The 23220-nt window shown below is 40.8% G+C and overlaps 1 protein-coding gene across 5 annotated transcripts in view; it reads right to left on the minus strand.

Moving 5' to 3' along the window:
* Positions 1 to 23220, minus strand: part of LOC145406203 (calcineurin subunit B type 2) — a 57635-nt gene that overhangs the window by 29262 nt on the left and 5153 nt on the right. For 2 of the 5 annotated variants that reach the window (XM_080277405.1, XM_080277403.1), the window contains exons 1-2: positions 16675 to 16778; positions 12739 to 12778 (exon numbers count right to left, since the gene is read on the minus strand). In XM_080277405.1, coding sequence (XP_080133531.1) covers positions 12739 to 12778; positions 16675 to 16692 — 58 coding nt within the window. In that variant the 5' untranslated portion in view covers positions 16693 to 16778. Of the gene's footprint in view, positions 1 to 12738; positions 12779 to 15361; positions 15446 to 16674; positions 16779 to 23220 lie in introns of those variants that run through there. The other 3 variants (XM_080277404.1, XM_080277407.1, XM_080277406.1) reach the window with 3 other exon arrangements.

Consider the following 23220-nt stretch of genomic DNA (forward strand, 5'->3'; position numbering starts at 1 on the left):
AAATCCACAAACATACATGTCCTCATGTGTGTAAAGACCTAGGGACTTTCACCTCCACTAACACACACACACACACACACACACACACACACACACACACACACACCAGGAGCAGCAAACAACACTCATATTCTTTTCTAGATCAACCCACTGAACCGAGGTAATTCCTTTTTAGTTTATTCTTGCTGTTACTTGATTATTTCATTCAACTTAGAAAAGATCTCATACTGAAAAGGTTAGTTAATGATATATCTAACCCCTCCAGTTTGAAAAGTCTATCCTAGGTTGAAAACAATTTTAAAAATGTCAAGAATACAATGAAGAAGGGATCACCGGGCTCGAGGAGGTCGGAAAAAAAAAACTGTCACAGCAAAACTAAACTGAAGTGATGATTGCAAATTATAAAACAAGGATGGAATGTTTACCTGGCAATACCCAGGGCACTCGACGTCAACAAAAAGAACTACACTCCATTTACTCTAACTTGGCCTAAAATTGCCATCTCTCCAACTTGAGTGCCGAGTTGTAGCAATAAATTAGAATATGTGGCTAGTTATAAAGAAGTGTTATGGAAAGGATGTACAGCCACTGCATTGCCTTCTTCTGCCACTCAACTATGTGAAATAAGCTGCATAAGGGCAAAAATCTCAGCCAGGTTTGAGTAAAAGAACTATAGTCATGCCAGAGGGCAAGCCTTGAACACAATATGACAATGATAAACAACGAGACTGGGGGGACAGGTAGTGCATCAGGTGCCAGTCTGGCTTTGACGACACAGACTCAATCTCCAGATATTTCATCCCCTTCAGGGTCAGAATGCCTTTCTTATAGTCTTTTCACTTTTACTTGGCCTAAAACTGCCACCTCTCCTTCCTCAATGCTGAGGTTTACAAGGAGATGAACACTAGAATATGATGCTAGTAACAAAGAGGTGCTCTGGAAAGGATGTTGGACTGCAGCTCTGTCTTCTTTTGCCAATGAGCAATGTGAAATATAAGAGGTCAAAAATCTGGGCCAAGTTAAGGTAAAATGGTATAGGTTATTCTTGTGACAGCCAGGTGATTATACTCAGCTTACAGGAGACATCTTGTGGTGAGGCAGTCAGACTCAATCTCCACTAACTGATTCACTTGTGGCCTCACCAAAGCAGATAAAGAACATCTACTGACAGTAAGAATAAACTGAAAAAGAAGTCACGATTCCGTGGGGGTTTAAAAACTGAATATGATCCGTTGTCCAAGGTCACATGCAGGATGGCCACACACATTCTACACCCACCTCAAAAAAAATAATGCAGCAACCTCTGGTGAAGGGCTAAATGACCATACTGCTTACAGAAAAGTGAAAAGAAAGAAAAGAAATTGAAAAATATCGCCGAGGACTAAAAACTTATCTTAGCTGCAAAAAGGCAAGAGTCTTTGTGGCAAGAAAATGAGAGGAAAAAAAAAAATTTATATACAAGAAGTCTACTGTCTCATCTAGCTGGCCTCATGGTTACTCTCTGGGCTTGGTGCCCTGTGCACAAACAACACAGCACTTAAGGTTCTCTGTTTGAAAGTCATGCCAAGTCACCCAGACAACTCACACACTAATTACCTCACTGATCAGAAAACTACACTAAGTCCCCACTATATGCAGCCTGTATTTATATGCCCTCTTTTGCAATCATCCTGTAGTGGTAGTAGTAGTTGTAGCCCCATGTTCATCTGAAATCTGAACCCAGTGGACTGCAGAATGAAGTTACTTCCTTCTACAGCCCACCATCCTTCATATGGGGGATAAGGAGAGGAGTGAGGGATGTTTATATCACCAGGCAACTCCAATGCCCAGTTATACTGGTGCCACCACAAGAAGGCATCCCTCACCAGCAATTATGTTCACAGTATATTTTATATTCATACTACATATATATATATATATATATATATATATATATATATATATATATATATATATATCCATCATCCAATCCTATGTTGCCCCACAAGGAGCACAGGAGCCCAGGGACAAGGAAAGTTGGTACTGGCATATACGATGAGAGTAGTCAGCCTCACTCATCCCTGAGTGGCATTACATGAGCAATAAACCCCAACCACCCCTTGGATATAAACCTGTGTGTGTGTGTGTGTGTGTATATATATATATATATATATATATATGTATCATCCAATCCTATGTTGCCCCATGAGGAGCATAGGAGTCCAGGGCTAGGCAAGTTGGTCCTGACATTTAAGATGAGAGTGCCCAGCATCACATATTCCTGAGTGGCATTACGTGAGCAGTAAACCCCAACCACCCCTTTGATATAACCCTTCACCAGCTCAATCCGATTGGAGCACTGTAATTACCCACTAACCCACCAGGTGCCAATATTTGGTTATATGGTTACCACCCAGCATAGTAAATGGTTTCCTGGTGTACAGGAAGCCATTTGGTTTGTCACTCATTGTAGAGTCACCCACAGGCAGAAGGAGGAGGAAAGAATGAAGGAAAGAAAGACAGAAGAGGGAGTGTAAAGTCATCTGCAGGCAGAAGGACAAGGAAAGAATGAAGGAAAGAAAGACAGGAGAGGATAGAAGGAAAGAAGGATGGAGGAGAGGAAAGGACAGACACCTGAGGGCAACACTACATCAAGTGAGTGGATGGTGAGTGTGAGACTGACGAGAAGAGTGTATGTGAGTGAGGTGGAGGGGGAGAGGGGGGGGGCCAAGGATGATATGGAAGGATGGAGTGGAGAGATATATGAGAGAGGGGGGTGTGAGTTGGGACCAGGGCAGTGAAATGGCAGGGGACAGGGCGACGTGGAGGCGATTTATTTGTGGCCACCCCATATGGGATTAAGGCGTCTGGCAATATACATATACTGTATATATATATGCTTATTAAGTTTAACTGCCATATATCACCTTCAATCCAATGACATTTTTCGTTTATTCTTGCTCTCCCCACATGATTTCATTCAAATTTGAAGAGACTTTTGGAACTGGAGGGGTTTGATGTAGCCTTCATTAATTCAGCATTATAGCCCTCTTCTTGGCTGAACAGAATCATCTGGAAATGGCAAGAATAAAACAGAAAAATACATCACTGGATTTTAAAAATTAGGCTGACTTCCCGTTTTCACCAATTTCCAGTACTGTACCAGTTGTATGGAATACATATTTTAAAATAAATCCTTGGCATATAATGAGGACTTACTGTATATTATGTCCACTTTAACTTGGTCTAAAACTGTCATCTCTCTATCTTGAATGCTGAACTGTGACTAGAGATTAGAAGCAGTTGCAGTTGTAGCCCCAGATTCATCTGAAATATGAACCCAGTGGGCTTTTGGCTGAAGTTCCCCTCCTCCGGCAGTCCACTATCCTTTTTTTGGGGGGATAGGAAGGGATATTTGTACAACTAAACAGTGGGGCCACCCAGTTATATTGGTGCCACTGCACAAAGGCATCCCTCTCCAGCACCAAACTAAAGATTGACAAAGGAATATAATATCAGTCACGAAAAAGTGTTATGAAAATGATCTTTAGCCACAGAATTGTCTTATTCTGTCACTGAGCAATGAGAAACAAGCAGAGAAATAACAGAACTCTTTGCCAAGTTACAGTGGATGAAAAAAGACACCATGAACTTCTAAATACCCCGTGAATTTCTGAGGAACAAATACGTTCAGCACCAGCAAAAGATCTGTTTCTCCCCCCAACCGTCTGTTACCCATAACATCATATTAGTCTGGATAAAGTTGCCATGTACTTACTGTACTGTGTTTGGGTGGATAGATAGTTACCTTTACATACCTGTTATTTTTTATCAAAAACATTAATACTGTATTAACAATCTTATGAGCTAATGAGTGGACATAGGAGGAATGGAACTTTTGAGGGTAACTGCATCTGATCAATGCTGAAAATTGACCAATGAAAACTATAAGCATTCCTGGTGAAGAATAAATATTGGAAAAGGCTCAGCCACCAAAAATTCCAGTTCTCTAATGAAAACAAGAAACTTCCTACTTCAAAATGGAATGTTCCTCATATGCTACTGACCTAAACTCATAACCTAAACTGTAATCTTGTTTAGCTTTCTAAGAGGCTTCGGAGATTTCCTAACATCTCTTCACAAGTGATTTATTCTGCACATTTTACCTCAATATCTTCCTGTATGTTACTGATGCAAGCTATTTCAATACTGTTTTAGAGTGATATAAATAACATACAGTATAAGAGAATGTAAAGAGTAATAAGAAAAATATATCAACCTTACACCTCAATTTCCTCCTATATGTTACTGGTACAAACTGTCTCCATATTAAAATGATATAACATACAAGAGAATAGTTAGGTGTAAGATGCAAAATCAATCACTACAGAAAGGTGCTAAGAGCCCCTACCGCCACTCAGACTAAGGCCCCTTGTGGCACGATCATTTGGGAGTTCCGCTGGGGTGACTTCGAAGGCGGGAGCGGGAGGAGGGAAGGAGGGACTAAAAGAAAGACAATTATAACAAAACCGAAACCAAAGTAATGAATCTACCAGTGACATCCCTCCTGAAACCAATATACTTAGGAGTTCCATAGGAGCTGAAGATACAATATTAATCACTCCAGCATGAGGACAGTGCATATTCTTTCATTCTGGCTTTTTTCAGATCATTTTATTCAGCCTTGGAGAGATTCTTGGAAGTGGAGGGGTTAATGATGACTATATCTAACCCCTCAGGTTTAGAGAACATATCCCAAGCTGAATATACATCCGAACATAGCAAGAATGTGAAAATGACGCACCTGGGCCAAAGGGATCAACGAGAATCAAAGAGTATACACTATTAAGGTGAGCCGGCATTGCAGTACTGTACGGGTCTACAACCTGGCCAACACACTCAAGCCAGCTATGTATTTACACACATGCTCGGCCATAGATAAAGAAAGAAAAAATATAATAATAATAAAAAAGGAACAGGGGGTGGGGAGAGGCAGCCCAAATTCTGAGGCAGGGACACCGGTGGTTGGTGCCTGCAAAATTTTAAAAGCTTAAATACCAGCTTGTAAAATGGGGGGAAGGGGGGAGGGATTTTTAAAATCAATATAAACATCTACCATGAAAAAAGACACTGGGATGTGGAAATAAATAATACATCACTGATCTATGATGGAGAAACAATGGTGATAATAGCAATGATAATAGTAGCAGCAAATTTTTAAGTCATCAAGGGAGCTGAGAAATAAGACAAAGCACTTGGCAAAGATGTGAAATTCAGATCTCAAAGTTGGGATGCCAAAGTTCTGATCTCAACGTTAAGATCTCACAGTTCAGATATCAAAGTTAGGGTGTCAAAGTTAAGATTTCAAAGCTCAGATATCAGAATACAGTTTTCAGAGTTGGGGTGTCAAAGTTAAGATTTAAAAGCTCAGATATCAGTATACAGTTTTCAAAGTTGGGGTGTCAAAGTTAAGATTTCATAGTTGGGGTGTCAACGTAAAGATTTCAAAGCTTAGATATCAGAATACAGCTTTCAAAGTTGGGGTATCTAGTTATGAATTCAAAGTTGGGGTGTCAAAGTTAAGAATTCAAAGCAGAAATACCAAAGTTATGGTCTCAATCTTATAGTTTATATATGAAAGTTAAAGTCTCATAGTGCAGAAATCAAAGTCAGGTAACTCTATCAGTGCCATGACATCTTTTGGCTTACTCCTACTACCTCAATGGTGTTTTATTCAGCTTAGGCAAAACCTCTCATGATGAAGGGGTTAAACGAGATCGTCTGCAAACCCTTGACCAACAGGCTTCCTAAGCTGGATCAAATAATTCAAGAATAAAACAATTCTGAGGCAGTATGAACAAATCAAAAGCCATCAACTTAAGTAAGGGGTTAACCTCTCCAATTGGCTGGGATATTATCTAACTATTCTTTGCTACAACAGATGATCTCTTTATTCAACTTAGGAGGGCTTTCTAGTACTGAACAGGCTAATCAAGACTGCATCTAATTCCTCTGGTTTGAAACCTTTCTCCTTGGATGAGGAAAAACAGTATGAAGGTGGTAGAAGAATGTGACTAAAAACATGTGCTTTTAAATTTTTCTTTCCAACAAAGACAACTTTTTCTTAAACTCAATTTAGGAGGCCTTTCTAACAGTGAAAAGGTTAACTAAGACTCATCTAAATCCACTCATTTAAAAGTCTCTCCTTGGATGAATAAAGACTGAAAGCAGCACAAGAATAAATAAAAAATACGCCACTGAATTGAAGAGGTTAAGATCATGAGGACGGGAGGAGGGATGAGTAAGACTGGTTATCGGATAAAGTGGGGAAGTCAGAATCTGGGCCACAGCTTCTGCAGTATCAGTTGCCTGGTAAGAAGCAGCCAGCTAGCTCTCTTATCACTATTACAGTACTTGTTTAGGGCTGTGGGTCATATTGTTGCCGGTTATGGTCGTCCCTCAAACCTGTGTGAACCTGCATTAGCACTATTTCTTCTTTGTCTTCAACCATTTTTTTTAATTCAAGCTGCTACCCAATGATTTTATTCAACTTCTGACACATTTTGGGGCTTAGTAGGGTTTGACAAAGGCTTCATTTACCCCTCCACAACAAGAAGTATTCCTTAAGCATAATAAAATCAACTGGCGATAGCGCAAAGTAAAAAATATATATATAATAAACATAAATAAAAAATGTCACCAGAATGAAGAGGTTAACACATTCTGACTGGCAACATCTTTTCATAGTAATTCTCTCTGATACCAGATGATTTTATTTAACTTAACAAAGGCCTCTCATACTAAAAGGGTTTATTAATGCCATACCTAACCCATACAAGTTCAAAAAGTCTATCCTGAGCTGAATAAAATCACCAGGACATGGCAATAAAATAAAACCAATGCCTCCAGGGTGAATAGATGACAACGGTTCCCAAACACCTCCTCCTTACATGCTTATCTTATTTTTTTTTTAATTACTTTTTTTAATGCAAGGAAGGAACCAAATGCAAAAGGCACATAATAATTGTTCCAAGGAAAAAAAAAAATGCAAAAAGTCAAATTAAAGATGTGTTCATTCTAAGATTTCTGGACACATTCCATTTAACTCTCTTCCTATCCTCCAAAAAGGGGATGGTGAGCTACAGGAGGACAGTTTCAGCCTGCAGTCCAGTGGGTTCATGTTAAGACGAGGCTAAGGTTGCTCCTGCTGCTGCTGCTGCTACTACTATTCCTACTACTACTACTACTGCCCCTTGAACCTGGTATCACGAGGAGGATAACTTCAGCCTGCAGTTCACTGAGTTCACATTCAGAAGAGCCTGGTGTTGCAACTACTACTACTACTATCCCTTGAACTTGGTGTCATACTGTACTGGGTTATTCTGAACTCCACATCTGGGCTAAGACTGCTAATACATATCTCCTATAATATACTTAACTATCTCTTAGGGACTTAGCCTCCTCATTTTCCCCTGCAAACATGTGTGTGGATGGACCCTGTTCAGACCCTAGCGAGGTGCTGTCTGCCACAGGACGGCAGTTGCTTGCTTATGGTTGATGGGGTTGCTAGGCCAGACAAACAGAAGCTGAGTAACAACAACCCCAATTTACGTACTGTACCAATCGTTTCTAAGACATTACCATATTCTGCAACACATCCTCAAAATATAACAAAGACTTACCGAATTTACATCACTTTAATATGAACCCAAACTAAATACTGTATACTACCTGTACTGTAATAACCGAAAATGTTCCTGTGACAGATACAGAAAAAGACTAGTAACAAAGAGGTGCTTGGCAGTCTCCTAAGCTTTAGAGAATGCAACAGTAGAGCCTGTATTCTCTAGAGCTTAGGCAGCCTTCTGGTTCCTCTTCCTTGATAAGTTATCTCAGTAAATTGAGTAATCCATATACAATGCTCCTCTTCCACTCAACTCAGCCATTTCCTTTGCATTGCAGGGATGGCTTAGTCTGTGTTATCATTTTCTACCCTTTATCATTTATTCACTTCCTATTCCAACTGCCTTACTCACGCTCACACCAGCTGACTGAGCTGTCCTGGGAATACTGTACATAAGACACTGCCAGGTGAGTTTCAGATGGAGTGCTACCTACAGACCATCCTGTACAGCATAGTCATTTTCTAGGGTTGCCATTTTGTGGTTTCCTGACTATGTCTGAGACATTAGTTGCAGTTATGAGGTGATCCTTAACCAAACATAGCTAGCATACATTCCAGCAATTCTAGCTTATTTCTCAGCAATTTTCTGGAGAGCTATGTGCCTGGTGACATTCTAACCTCTTTTGACAGCAAGCTTTGCAACCTTTGTGAAATGTTTTTGGTTGTTCATTATTTCTGCCTACATGTTAGCTATACAATCTATGTTAATATTAGTAGCAGTAACAGTAGTAGTTGCAACCCCAGGCTCATCTAAACACGAGCCCAGTGTACTGGATACTGAAATTACACTTCACTTGCAGTCCATCCTCCTCCTTTTGGGGGACAGGGGCCATTTATATAATCAGGCAGTGGAGCCACCCAGTCATATTGGTGCCATCACATGAACGTATCCCTCTCCAGCACCTGCATCTATGTTATAAAGGCATAAAGGACACATCAAAGTTTTGTTTCCTTTATAAAGGCTCCATCATGCTTGCAAGCATCGGCCTTGGTCAACTAATGATGGCTCTCAATGCTCTTTGATTTCTAGGAGACTTCTGATTCCGTTCTTTATAAGTGTATTATGCAAAAATATAACTAGGAAAGAGGTGCTGGGGAGTCTTGATAACCGACAATAATACAACCCTAGGACAGTGGGGTGGTCATGGAGGGGGGATAGGGGGCAGGGCTATTCCATTTAACCCCTACAGACAGATAACATCACTTCTATTTTATTCATGTGGTTGCTGGACAATTTTATTCAGCTTAGGGGAGATCTCTCAGGATGAAGGTGTTAATGAAGACTACCAGTATATTTAACTCCTCCATTCTGAAAAGCCTCTCCTAAGCTGAATAAAATCATCTGGAAATACCATGAATAAAACACATGAGACATTATCACAAAGTAGAGGTTAATTATGATTAAATTTGGCAAAAGATAATATACTTTTAATACATATAAGTATATATTTCATATCTTTATGGTTTAGTAATAACATTCCACTTGGTCTACAAACTTTGGTCAGTTGTAAAATTAAACAAAATCAATGTACCATAACTACCATTCTAAGGCTACATGGAAGGCCCTAGGGGTTGCTTTCTACCTCAGCCTCCGATAAAGCAAATTAAACAAATAAATAAAAAAAATACAGTTAAACCAAACTTGTCAAAAAAGAAAGGAAAAAAAAAAGGACATACACTCTAGAAAGTACCTATTACACAGCACAGTTCCTAGACATGGCAAATTACTGTACTATGAATGGTAATACGTACATTGATCTGTCCCTAGTCATTCATCCGTGGTAGCAGAGAAATAATATCTTATAGAATCTGCAATTTCCTATTACAATACAGTGAATTAAGGGACACAGACACACACACAAAAATGCTTTTTTTTTTTTTTTTTTTTTTTTTTTTTTTTTTTTTAAACATCAAATTCCATAAAAACAATGCTACAGTTATTCTAATATTCCACCTGAGTACTCAATCAACCCCTTCAACCCAATGATGTCTTTTTTCATTTTCATTCCTGCTGCTGCCTGATGATTAATCCAGCTTACAAATACCCCATGACAGTGATGCAGTCAATGGAGGCTGGAACCTGCATTCTCATCAACTGGCCATTTGTGAGTTTGGGGATACAAGTTGGAAATATCATCATTAATAATACTTTCATATTACCACAAATCATGCTTAAAGTACAAAAATATAATGTGAAAACAGCACTGACATTATATCAGCTACTTCCTGAACAAAATTATGCTTTTAATTAGCCATTAAAATAAGGAAAGTACCATATCAAAGATGGTCCATCTTTTCACCGAGTTTGAGGAACTGCTTCTTATTATCCTTATTTACAGCTAAATCAATGCATAATATTGTTCATTAAGTACCTGTACGTGAAATTATGTCAAAAAGGTATTTTCACACAATATTCATCTAATTTAAATGCTATCTGTGCTAAGAGTAAGAAAATTATCAATGTTCCTATTTCCATCTTTCTTGTAATCCAAACCTCATAAGTTGACAATTAAGGAGGCTCTGTAGCATTTTTCCCAATGAGTTTATTCTTGTATTTAATTCATTAATATTTTCCTGTATGTTACTTTTGCATAGCATGTCAATACTGTACTAAAAACACATATGGCAAATATCATACAAGAGAATATTAAGGTGCAGTATATGCAAAATAAACTGCTACAGAAGAAGTGCTACAAAGCTTCCTAAGATGGTGAGAACATGGGGCCATCTCTAACCACGTCTAATTCCATGAGTCTCCCTGAGGTAATTAAAATTTATCTGGAGGGATCAGATGCTTTAACATATCGAGCCCAAGGATGTCTTTTTCATTTTTATTCTATCTTCTGATGATTTTACTCAGCTTAGCAGAGATTTTTTTTGTAGCAGTTAACCTTAGGTTCATCTGAATTGTGAACCTGGTGGACTGCAGAACAAAACTGCCTTTCCTCTGCAGCCATCATCCTTCTTTTAGTGGATAGGGAGGGGAGCGAGGGAAATTTGTATAACCAGGTGGTGAAGCTGCCCAGCTATGTAAGTGACACCATGTGAAGGCAACCCTCTCTAATACCAGACTGTTCTGAAGTAGCAGAATCAGATACAGCATTAATAAACCCCTTCAATGCATCTGAGAAGCTTTGCCCAAGTTGAATAAAACTGTCTGGCGGCAGCAGCAGGAATAAAGTACAAGGACATCAACTGGACTTGAGGGGTTTGAATTACTTGGTCCCACAACACACCTGGCACTGAATGTGATTTTGAATTGTCATACAACTTCTGTACGGCTCAGTCAAAAAAATGCTGAATGTTTTCTACTATGGGAATCCAAGAAAAAAGACAACTATAAAATAAAAGTGAGCTGTGCTTCTACTGAAAATAAAATGCACCTCAATCAGGAAGGAAAAGAAATAATTGACAGGCATCTTCTCTAAGTTACGTGAGAGTTTGAGAACAGAGAAAGTAACTGTTATTCTAATCTGACGACCACTGTCTAAAACTTGTTATTATAAATAAATAACCCCCTTGAATCCCATGACGTAGGCTGTACTGTATTTCATTCCTGCTACCTCCAGATGATTCTGCTTAGCTTTGGAGTGATCATCCGCAATCACTGGGTTAGAATCAGTCTCTATTAACCTTTCACAGCCTGATCTATCTCCCTAAGCTGAATAAAACCATCTGAAGGTAGCAAGGTTAAAATATATTGTACGTCATTGAACTGTAGGGGTTAAAGTCAATTATTAATCATGAAGAAATCAATCAAAAAAGGCTGACCAATCCAGCATTTTTTGGACTGGATCGGCATTAAATTGTGGCAAAAGCGAAGACCCCCCAGAGGCAGTGTGGGGGTGAGTGTGGAGTGCCGTGTGTCAGATGTACAACACAAGTACGGCACGGCTTGGCACGGCAACACAGCTAGCTCCTCGCACTACAGCACAAGCTGACCTCAACCTCTTCAATCTGGTGATGTACTGTAAACTTCATTCCATTCCTGCTACTGTACCACCAGACAACTTTATTCAGCTCAGGAGAGACAATTCAAACTAGGGAAGTTGGACACATCCACCATTAACCCCTTTACTACGGGAAGTCTCCTTTAAGGTGCATAAAATCATCTAGTTGCAGCAAGAATACATTCAACACATCATCTGACTGAAGGGGTTAACCCCTTGACTCTAGCAGCATATATTTAACCTTACTCATGCCAACTCCAAATGATCTGATTCAACTTTGGGGAGTGAAGGTGGTACTTATGTTGTTGTGGCTCCAGGCTCATCTGAACATGAGCCTGGTAAAGTGCATGCTGAAGATACCTTTCTCAAAAAAATCCACTATCCTCCATTTGGAACACAGGGAAGAATAATAATATTACTGTATAATACTATTACCATACATCAGTGCCATTATGTGAAGGCATCCCCCTCCAGCACAGAGTGATGGGGTAAATAAAAGCTAAATCTAACCGTTCTAGTTCAAAAAGACTCTCCAAAAGTTGAATAAAATCATGTGGAGATACCAAGAATAAAATGAAAAATGTATCATCAGATTCAAGGGGTTTAGAAACACAACATGGAAAGTGTTAACATCAGCACACATTCCTTGTCCACTTCCTCCCTCCATCTCTCTCCTCTCTCCCTCCCAGGAGCTGGAGGGGAGAGAGTGGGGAGGGGGGGAAGAGGGTGGAGGAGAGTTTGAGCGAGAGCGCTAATAATCCGAATGCCTGATCAACACAGCTGCTCTGGGGACGGCACGGCGCCACAATCTACGCCATATGACATCTTTTTTAACGCCTTCAATCTAGCAAGGTATTTTCCACTCTATTCTTATTTACTGATGATTTTATTCAGCTTATGAGAGATTTTTCAAACTAGCAGAGTTAGATGTAGCCATAACCAATTTCTTCTATACTACAGATGAATATTGCTGAATAAAATCATCTGGCTGGGGTGAATAAGATGGAAAAGCCGTCACCATATGGAAGGGGTTAAATGCACCTAAACACGACAATTAAAAAAACAGGTTAAACAAAGTGATACTGTAACTATATATGACGCATTCAGGTGACAAACAGTACTTACAGTTGGAGCACATCTCCATCGGAAGCGATGCCTCGTTTCCCTGCAAGAGAAGGTGACACCAATTACCATACCTGACCTACTCTAACACTGGCCAAGATATACAAACAAACCTATCGCCAATTATCAGTCTAAACTGCGATTTGTTTTTGCAGGAAAGACAAGGAGAAAATTCCCACTTTTTTATCATCACATTCCTTAAGCCGTACCTACGGTTGTCTGTTTACGGCGTAATGGAAGAATCTTACTTAATGAACTGAATGGTGGATTTTGTTTACCAACTTCCTAACTGGATGCTAGGTTAGAGGAGAGTTTAAAATGTTCCTGTGACTTTTACCATCTTTATAAAATCAAACTTTGTTAACAGACAAGAATTCTCATGAGCTACTTTTTTTTTCCTTTTTGCAGGAAGGGCATGGAAAGGTGTGAGCAATAACTTCCAGTGTCTCTTTTTCTTCCTGCGGATCAAAACATGAGTTGTGATGTACAGTACTGTAATATAGATCATAGGTGTGTTTGTGTATCTTGGCCCTGACATTAAATTTCTCTCTCCCTCTCTCCATCTTTATTGGTGAGCTGTAAGACAAGATTAACACGAGAATGTGATGCTAATAATTAAGAAGTGCTAGGGAAAGGATTTAAAACTGTAGTACTGTACATTACTGTCTTTTTCTGCCACCGAGCTCTGTGAAATAAGCTGCAAAAGAACTAAAATTTTGGCCTGGTTAAAGTAAAAGGGCTACCTATCTGTAGCCAGATGCTTTAATCCCCTATGGGGTAGCCACAAACAAATCACCCCCATGTTGCCCTGCTCCTCTGTCATTTGGCTGCCCTCCCTCCAACTCACACCCCCTCTCTCATATTTCTCTCCACTCCATCTCATAAGTGAATGTTTAATAATAAGTGTACTGTATATTGAATGGGGCCACCACTAGTAGCTGGGGCCACCACTAGGATGAGTTCAAAAAGCAAATGAATGAGGCTGGTATGGGATACTGACTAGGAAAGTGTAAATGAAAGACCAGGAGAGAGACTGAGGATGAGGAGGAGGTATATGAATGAGGGTGGTTATGAAATACTGAATACAAGTGTACCTGTATATAAATAAGGGGGGAGGGAGACAGGATGCTATGAAGAGGTAGATGTGCTTTGATCACCTAATGCTGGTTTTCCATGCCACTTTAACACTACAAGCCTCTCTATTCAGTCCCTTACCCCTGAGGTCACACACTACCGTAGTACCTCATCCCATGTTTTTTCCGATTTGCCCTTCACACCTCTACCCTCAACAGTCACACCTCTCACCCTTTGAACCTAGTTGTCATCCTCCTAACATCACACCACACTCATATCAAATGGACTTCCTGATTTTACTTCACTGATACTTTTTTTTCATACTTATTTCAGTACTGCACACACACACACACACACTTGAATATTATGAACTCTCTCAGTAGCCTAATTCTGCTATCACAATTCTAAGTAACTCACAATAACATTGGTATGGTATCTGGTACATGCTTCCCATAGTAAATTAACTCAGTAAATGTACACTTTATTTGAGACAGCAGAAGGACCTTACCAAAAAAATTCATATTCCTCCAGTTCATTTTCTGCATTTTTCTATTTTCAGGGTGGTAAATCACCTTTAACTGAGGAATCAAATTCCCACTGTTTTTTATCATCACATTCCTTAAGCCGTACCTACGGTTGTCTGTTTACGGCGTAATGGAAGAATCTTACTTAATGTACTGAATGGTGGATTTTGTTTACCAACTTCCTAGCTGGATGCTAGGTTAGGTTAGGTTACGTTAGATTAATTTATTAGATACAGTTAAGCTAGGTAAGGTTACATTTAGTTAAACACTTAGGTTAGGACAGTTCCTGCTGCCATTATGCCAGACAAATCAAATGAGCTGACACAGTGGAACATAGCTAAAAACAATGGGAGAAGACAAATTTCATATGAAACGATTACCGTACCAGTAGGCTATACTGTATACCACCCCAAACATAATAAATATCATATAACAGACTATCAGGAAGAAAAATTGATTTGGTAAGATGTTTCAACTGCCTCAGATAAAGCATATGTTTACCATTAAATCAACCACAAATTTAAGTGGGCTATTTTTTGTAATCGAATCTCACTTACTCTGGGGAGCTCTCTGACAATCAAGTAACTATGGTAATTGGGATTCTGATTACTGCATTTATGATACATTAATTCTTGTATTGTGCTCTGAATGAATTAAATTACATTCTAATTATACAAAAAGCTTGTTAAACTATAGTTTTTAACTTAAAGCATTTCACGTCATTAAAGACCCCGAGTTGCTGTAAACGAGTTATGCATTATTTTATCGCACCCAGGCCGCTAACTTGATGCCAGCGACCATACGGCATGATAAAGTGAGCATGAAGTGTCAGAGTGCCATGGGGATGTGACAAGAGGGAGGAAACAGGTGATATGAGCAAGCATTGATTTCTTGGTCACCCAGTCCCTGCCCTCGAAAACATTCACTTCAACCTAATATCCTGGCCTTACCACGCTCACAATAATTCAGTACTCAGGCTCACATGGTAGCTGGATCCCTCCTGTGCAATCTGGGATGATAAGACTCACCATTGTGTTAGATTTTAGTGGTTAATTGGTGAAAAAGAAAAAAACAATGACGGCGAGCACTGTGGTCTCTCCCCTGCTGGTCTGCTACTCTCGCAACATGTGTAGGTGTCTTACTATCAACACTTACGGAAACCTTATCAAGTACTCTAAGATCAAGTGGATTTTCATATTACCGGCACTAAACAGGTCATTGATAATTCATGCATAAAGCTAATACAAAAAAATAAGGTGATGGGAATTATATATCTATAAGATAATGAGAAACTGTTCATATATCAGATACACGTTTAGTCATAGTAATCAACATACATGTTTTATTTCTTATTACTTAGTTTACAATGAAATGAAAAATAAGCGTTTTATTATGTGAGCTATATAGAAGACATTGAAAAAGACATCTGGCGCATATTGTAAGAGCCCAGGAGCCTGCGCTGTGTTGTGGGCTGACGCGGTGTTGCCAGATGGGACCGCACAGGCGCACTACACTAATAATAAATATATACATGAATGCACCACAAGTAGTCGGGCATATTCTTGGTCATCTTACTCTTCGTCACCATTGCGTTTATGCCAGATAATTCGAAAGCTCCAGAAAAACAAGTATATTCCCTCTAGAGGAGACAACTGCAACCCCTTTGCACCTGTAATTAGTTGGTATCGATAAGTTAAGCAATATTAGCGATAAATGTTTTCAGTAAAAAGTGCTAGTTTTCATTTCCATATAGACGTCTCTTAACATGTCACTAAACCTCACCAGTCACTGGGGTTTCATTGCATATCCGGGTTAAAATATTGATTTTTAAAGAGGGCAGGAACCTCTTTAACCTACAAATAATATAAAGTGAGTTGTCAAAGACGAAATTATAGGTAAAAGAGCAATTAAAACTCAAGATGACAAGCCCAGGTGAAACATACGCATGCAGCTAAAGCGTTTCCTAGTTCTCTCTCTCTCTCTCTCTCTCTCTCTCTCTCTCCGTGACCTGGTGGAGTAAAGATGTAGCAATGAAGCGACCTTAGAGGGCTGCTTTCACCTCCCTCCCCCGCTCCCTCCTTCCTCCTTTCCTTTCCACTCCTTCCACACCCACCTAGCCCACGCATTCACACCACTTACCCACCTACACCCTTCCACACCTAGTTACTCCCATCACACCCACCTACACTTCTACCCACCTATTTATACCCATCCAAACCACCACACCCACCAACACCCACCACACCCACTACACCCACCTACATCCACTACACCCTCCTACACCCATCTACACCCACCTACATCCATCTACACCCACCACACCCACCTACTGTATACTCACCTGTTTCGACCGAGGCATGGTGGAGGTGAGACAGACAGACAGACAGACAGACTTGGGCAAGGTGGCTGTATGTTTGTATGTCTGTGCTTGGGAGACTAGCTGTGGGAAGCAAAAATAAGACGAAAAAAATAATAAATCTAAGCCAGGATATAAGAAAATTAAATAATAATAATAACCAAGGCACATATTCTCGTTAATTAAGGAGGTTCTCTAACACTTAGTGACTTTTTGCCTAGGACGCATTATTAATCTCTTGCATGTTCCTTATGCAATGTATAACAACGTTAATAAGACCCGAATGGCACAAAGAATATAGTATGGTGCAGTGTACAAAATGTCACCAAGGGAGAGGCGATAGAAGGCCTCCTAAGCAGGATGACCAGGCTTGGCATTTTTAGGCCAAATTGGTCTTTTTGAAGGGCTGTTGGCCTAAAAAAAAAAATACAGTTTAAGGCCAAATGCTATTTGGCTTTAAAAATGGCCTTTTTCAACCCAATAAAGCTCACGGTCCCAGTTTGGAGACTGTTTTTCTGCTTATATTTTTTTCTTAACACTAAATAAATTAGTCATGTAAAACTTCAATGATAATGGTAAAACATGTATGCTTAATATTTTGACACAGAATGTTTTAGGTTTGTAGCCCATGTCAGTCACGTACTCGGTTCACTCTTCACAAAGACCTTCTTAGGGGTAAGTTGGATTTCTGGCTTTGCTCTTGTTTGTACTAGTTTTATCATTGGAAACAATTTATAATCCAACTTGAAGTTTATAGTGCATGTGCCTTTGTGTGTCGTCATAAGAAAAACAGCTATAATTATGATGTGTACCATTATAACTGAATTATAGACATATATGAGCTGTCACACCAAGCTAAAATTACTTTTTCAAGTAAATGAAACTTGTACAGATATTCAGGGTAAGAGAACTGATGAGTATTCATTTGCTGAAATTGGAATTCCTTTAAAAGTTGACCAGCTGAAAAAATATTTAGTTATTTCAGCAGCAAGATGGCCGGTGTGTATGTCTGGCACTTTAATTGTTCTATGAAGTTATATTAATGTGTTTAAAAACAAGCATTATTATGGAAATAAAAAATAGAAACCGTTTGGCCTTTTTTGGCATATTTCTCTGACGAATTTGGCATTTTATCATGGAGTCAACCTGGCAGCCCTGCTCCCAGGTCAACCAGAATTCGATTCCAAAGACGAGATTCGCAAAATAGGCTACACTGTATGGCATCTGCCCTTTCAGTGGCGTAGCTGCTGCAGTCTCCACAAATGGGGGACCAAGGTGGGGTCAAGGCCTCATTGGTGGGTGGAAGGGGGGCACATTAGACGCACTCTGTAAAGGTGTTCACTCGATTTCACATAAATTTCATGGCACAGTGTGCACGCATCAGAATATTCAATGGGCGGCGGCGTAGCTATAAGGTTTAAAAACTAGGATGGCCAAGGGGTGTCAAGTCTAGTTACGGGGTGGATCAAGAAGTCTCTGCGGAGGTTGGGGATATTTCCTCGGAAATTTGGGGTGGCCACAAGTGGCTGCAGGCATATTTCAGATGTGGTCAGTGCCACCCATTGTCCCCCTCCTCCCAATTCGGGGGGGGGGGGCAATGGGGGGTTGTCCAGGGACTGACTAGGGGGGGGGCAATGGGGGGTTGTCCAGGGACTGACTAGGGGGGAGGTCTCCCTACGGTCCCCCAGCTACACCACTGGTTAACATCAGGCTTTACAGAAAGGACAAGGAAAGCAGCGTGTTGAACCATCCCTTGTTCCTTGTTCTTCCCGCAGTACCAAACAGATTAAGGTAAAAAATCCCAAGCTGTTTTGCGAATTTCAGTACACCTTAACAAACAGTACAAAGGAAACCATGACATTTGTAATGCAAGGTTGTGATAAAACAAAATTACACACATGGTTAAAAAATCAGAAATACGGAAAATATGTAGCTAGAAAAAAACTTTGAAAAATATGGACCTTAGGCTACACTACAAAATAAAAACAAAGACAAACACACACACACACACACACACACACACACACACACACACACACACACACACACACACACACACACACACACACACTCTATCTATCTATCTATCTATTGTCAGACGCCATAATCCCGTACGGGGTGGCCATTTGACTCTGAGTTATTTGTTTTACAGGGAGGGGCACTAACCCTCCACCAACCCACTTGACACGTAGGGAGCACGTATGGTTTGGTTATATGGTTACCACCCAGCGTTGTAAATGGTTTCTTGGCTTACAGGAAACCATTTGGCTTGTCACTCAATGTAAAGCCACCTGTAACGGAAAGAAAAGCAATAAGTAGTGACAGGAAAGATGGGAGAAATAGGAAGAGAGGAGGGCAGGCACAGAAAAAGAATGATAAAGGCTAAGGAAGAAGTAGGCAGCACTACATCAAGTGAGTGGATGATGGTCGCCACCACCTACCACTTCACACACACACACACACACACACACACACACACACACACACACACACACACACACACACACACACACACACACACACACACACACACACATATTCAGTGTATTCAGTGTAAAATTACTGATACCATGATTATTTAATGTGTATACGTTAATATATGACGCATATTTATTTGTTCTTGCAGTTAAAAAGCGTTATGTACACAACATCTGGGGACGGACATACACACATCATCATCATCATCATCATCGTCATCATCATCATCATCATTATCATCATCCAGATCTCGTTTCCCACCTGAGGACGGAATCTATCTATCTATCTATAGCCCGACGCCCTAATCCCGCAAAGGGTGGCCGCAGACAAAACGCCTCCAAGTCACTCTGTCACCCACCATTTGACTCCCCTCCCCCCAACTCACCCCCCCCTCCCTCATATACCTCTCAACTCCATCCCTCCACCTCATCCTCGGTCTACCCCTCCCTCTCCCTCCCTCCACCTCACCCACATACACCCTCTTAGTCAGTCTTTCACTCTCCATCCTCTCCACATGTCCAAACCACCTCAGTGTATTTCTCCTAATCTTTTCAACCACATCCACATCTACCCCACAACGTTCCTTCACTTCTTCATTCGTCAACCTGTCCCTCCATGTCACTCCACATGCTCCTCTCAAGTAACTCAAGTAAAAAAAAAAAAAAGAAACGAACAGAAAAAAGAAAGAAAGATAGAAAGAGAACTAGCAAAAGTCTGTTCAGTTAACTGGGCCACACTCTCATTCACTCACCATTCAAGACCCGGGAATCCTGACTATAAACATCCCCACTTACACGCTTCACATGGGTTAATAAACAGACCTAACAAAGCTTAGATTAATTCTCTGCCTTCTGTCCATCTATCTATCTATCTGTCTGTCTATCTACCTACTTACCTATCTGTCTGTCTGTCAGTCTGTCTATCTAGACCTATATTTTTATTTACTTTAACTTGGCCCAGATTTCAGTCCTTAAATTTCACGTAACTTTGTTGTAGGAAAAGAAAACTGCGGTTCCGCATCCTTTACATAGTACTCCTTCGTGACTAGCATCATTTTAGTGTTAACCCACTGTTACAATGCAACATGCAAGATGATAAGACACTTTAAGGTCAGGTTAGAGTAGCAGAGAAGACACTTTTAGGTCAGATTAGAGCAGAAGTATATAATTATATGGAAGGGAAATCACCATATTTGATCATCAATTCATCAGTGCTCTGGGATGATTTGATAGTCTATGGTATTAACACTCCATGTTTTACTCTTCGACTAATTTGGGTGTGCTCGAGGAACGCCGTCAAATGGTGGCAACGATATGACCAGGCAGCTCCACTGCCTGGTTATACAAACGACCTTCAGTTCCCTTCATATTCCCCGACAGGAAGTTGGTGAACTGCAGAAGGGCAACTTAATGGTGGAGCCATGGGGCGGGGAAGAGGGGGAGTCCGGGCCCTCCAGTAAGACCCTTATACTGTACTATACTGAATATTTGGCAATTTGACAACAAACATGCGTGCATGGTAACTTCTGAATGAAAGGAGAAGCCACCAAAGCAGGTAACGCATCACCAAATCTTGCAACGACGAAGTACAGTCACTTTGATAGTAGTAGTAGTCGTATAACAGTAGCAGAGGCCCTGGGTTCATCTGAAATGTAAACTCAGTGGACTGCTGGCCGTAGTTGTCTTTTACGTGCAGTCCACCATCTTCCTTTTCCGGGGACAAGGCGGAACTGAATGACGTTTGTATAATTGGGCAGTCAAGCCGCCTTGTCATATCGGCGCCACCACGTGAAGGCGTCCCTTTGTTGCACCGAAGAACGTCTTTGAAATATAATGGTAGGAAATCTTAACTCAGTGTAAGAAAATGGCATTATCAGGGCAACTATTACAAAATGAAATGCCACTCATCTTATTTGCAATTATATTTTCACCGTCATGTTTCTGATCCATGTCAAGCGCACATCCCCGCCATTCATATACCTCACCACGCCGTTCCTCCATTACATCCTCGGTCTCCCAGTTCCCCTCCCACGCTACACCTCCCTCGCACACACTCTCCTAATCAGTCTCTCATTCCCCATTCTCTCCACTTGGCCAGGTCATCTCAAGGCACTTTTTCTAACCAACACATCCACATCATCACCACGACGATCCTTCATTTCATCATTTGTCTGGCTGTCTCTCCACGTAACGTCACATACTCTTTCACATAACTCATCTCCATTCATATCACATTTTACTTGAGTCCTTCCAACAGTGTCCAAGCTTTATCTTCATCAGTTCTGCCTAAATCTATCACATGACTTAATCCCGTAAGGAGTGGCCACAAACGAATCGCCTCCATGTCACCCTATCCTGCGCTAACAGGCTACCTTCTCACCAACACATTCGCCCTATTAAATATTACGCCAGAACCAACTTAATTTTTGGCTGACTGACACTTGTTTAGATTTTGAGAGAGAGAGAGAGAGGGGGGGGGGAGTACATGAGTGGTATGAGGGAGTATGAGAAATGGAGGTGAGAGAGAGAGGTGTGCTGTGTGGTATGCCAGGGAAAGAGAGGCTATTAATATACCCACACCTGTCACACCACTCTTGCCGTAGCCTATCCACACCACCCACACCTACACCACATACACCACCCTCAGTATTCACACCCACAACACACACTATACACCACAACGCACCTCACCATCATAACACCACACCCACATAACACCACACTACACCTCACCCTGATAACACCACACTACACCACACCCACTTCACACCACACCACACTCTCATAACACCACACTACACCACACCACACCATACCCATAGCATACCACACCCACAGCACACCACACCACACCCATACCACATCATACCACACCACACCACATTATTACGTACTGTAGCTATTTTGTTTACACGATAAACGATTTTTCCCGTTAACTAGTACATACCTCCTTCGTTAAATGGCTACGAACACCCTCACATAATTTAATATAATCTCAGAAGCAGTAAAAGAAGGGCAGATACGGCCTTGATATCTTAGTTCATGTGATATTTTGGGAGCGTGCCCCCCCCTTGATTCTTGGTGGGTCAGTCCCCCTCCCAAAATTGAAACGATCAGAAATGGGGGAAAGTGGGCGCCGGGATTTCATTCAAGCTTCTCAGAACAATTTGTTTTGTTTCTTGATAATGTCTAATTTTTAGGGAGTCAGCTCCACTCTAACTTATAAAGGATACAGAATTGAGGAAGGGGGGTAGATATTGCATGGATACTTGCATCTCAGTACACTTTGTAGAATGAGCCCCCATCCGTTAACTACTACTACTATTATTTCTACTACTACATCTATTACTACTACTACTACTACCGCTGCTGCTACTACTACTACTACCGCTACTACTACTTTCATCACCAAATATAACGTCTTATTTCTATGCCTGGGGGTCACCTTCCTTGAGCTAAGTATACTCCCTCGTGCTTGAGAATGACGTTCATAAACCGCAGTAAGGCTCCGATGGCTGTGTGCAACTGTTTGACCTCACAGTGGCCCACTTGGAGTGCAGTATATTGGTATATTTCCCAGCCATGTTTGTAAATAGGCATCCCCGTTGGTTATTTTGAGAAAGCTGTAGAAAACGAGTGGAATTTTAAGGTACGCTACTCTTTAAGGAGGTTCTAAGCTTTTCCATATTATTTCCCTCTGATTTTGTTCTTGTACGATGCTGTTCCTTGTTTTTCAGCCACACATGTATTTCTGTTTACTTAGAGTTTTGCACTGATCAGCTCTCTCGAGGGTGTGTTTGTAATTATACGAACGAAACAGGTCCGTGGGGGATAATCACGTTGAGGCCAGTGCTAAATCTGTCACTTCTTGGCTCCCCTCACCTCACCTGTGTCGGAACTCACTTTATCACACTTTTTTATATTTATACACATGGGGGGGGAAGGGAAGTCTCAGTGTGTGGGGCAGTACAGACACACACACACACACACACACACACACACACACACACACACACACACACACACACACACACACACACACACACACACACAC

The sequence above is a fragment of the Coenobita brevimanus genome, chromosome 69 (genome assembly GCF_032717465.1).
Source record: "Coenobita brevimanus isolate Jiangsu-jjx chromosome 69, ASM3271746v2, whole genome shotgun sequence".
NCBI classification, from domain to species: Eukaryota; Metazoa; Arthropoda; class Malacostraca; order Decapoda; family Coenobitidae; genus Coenobita; species Coenobita brevimanus.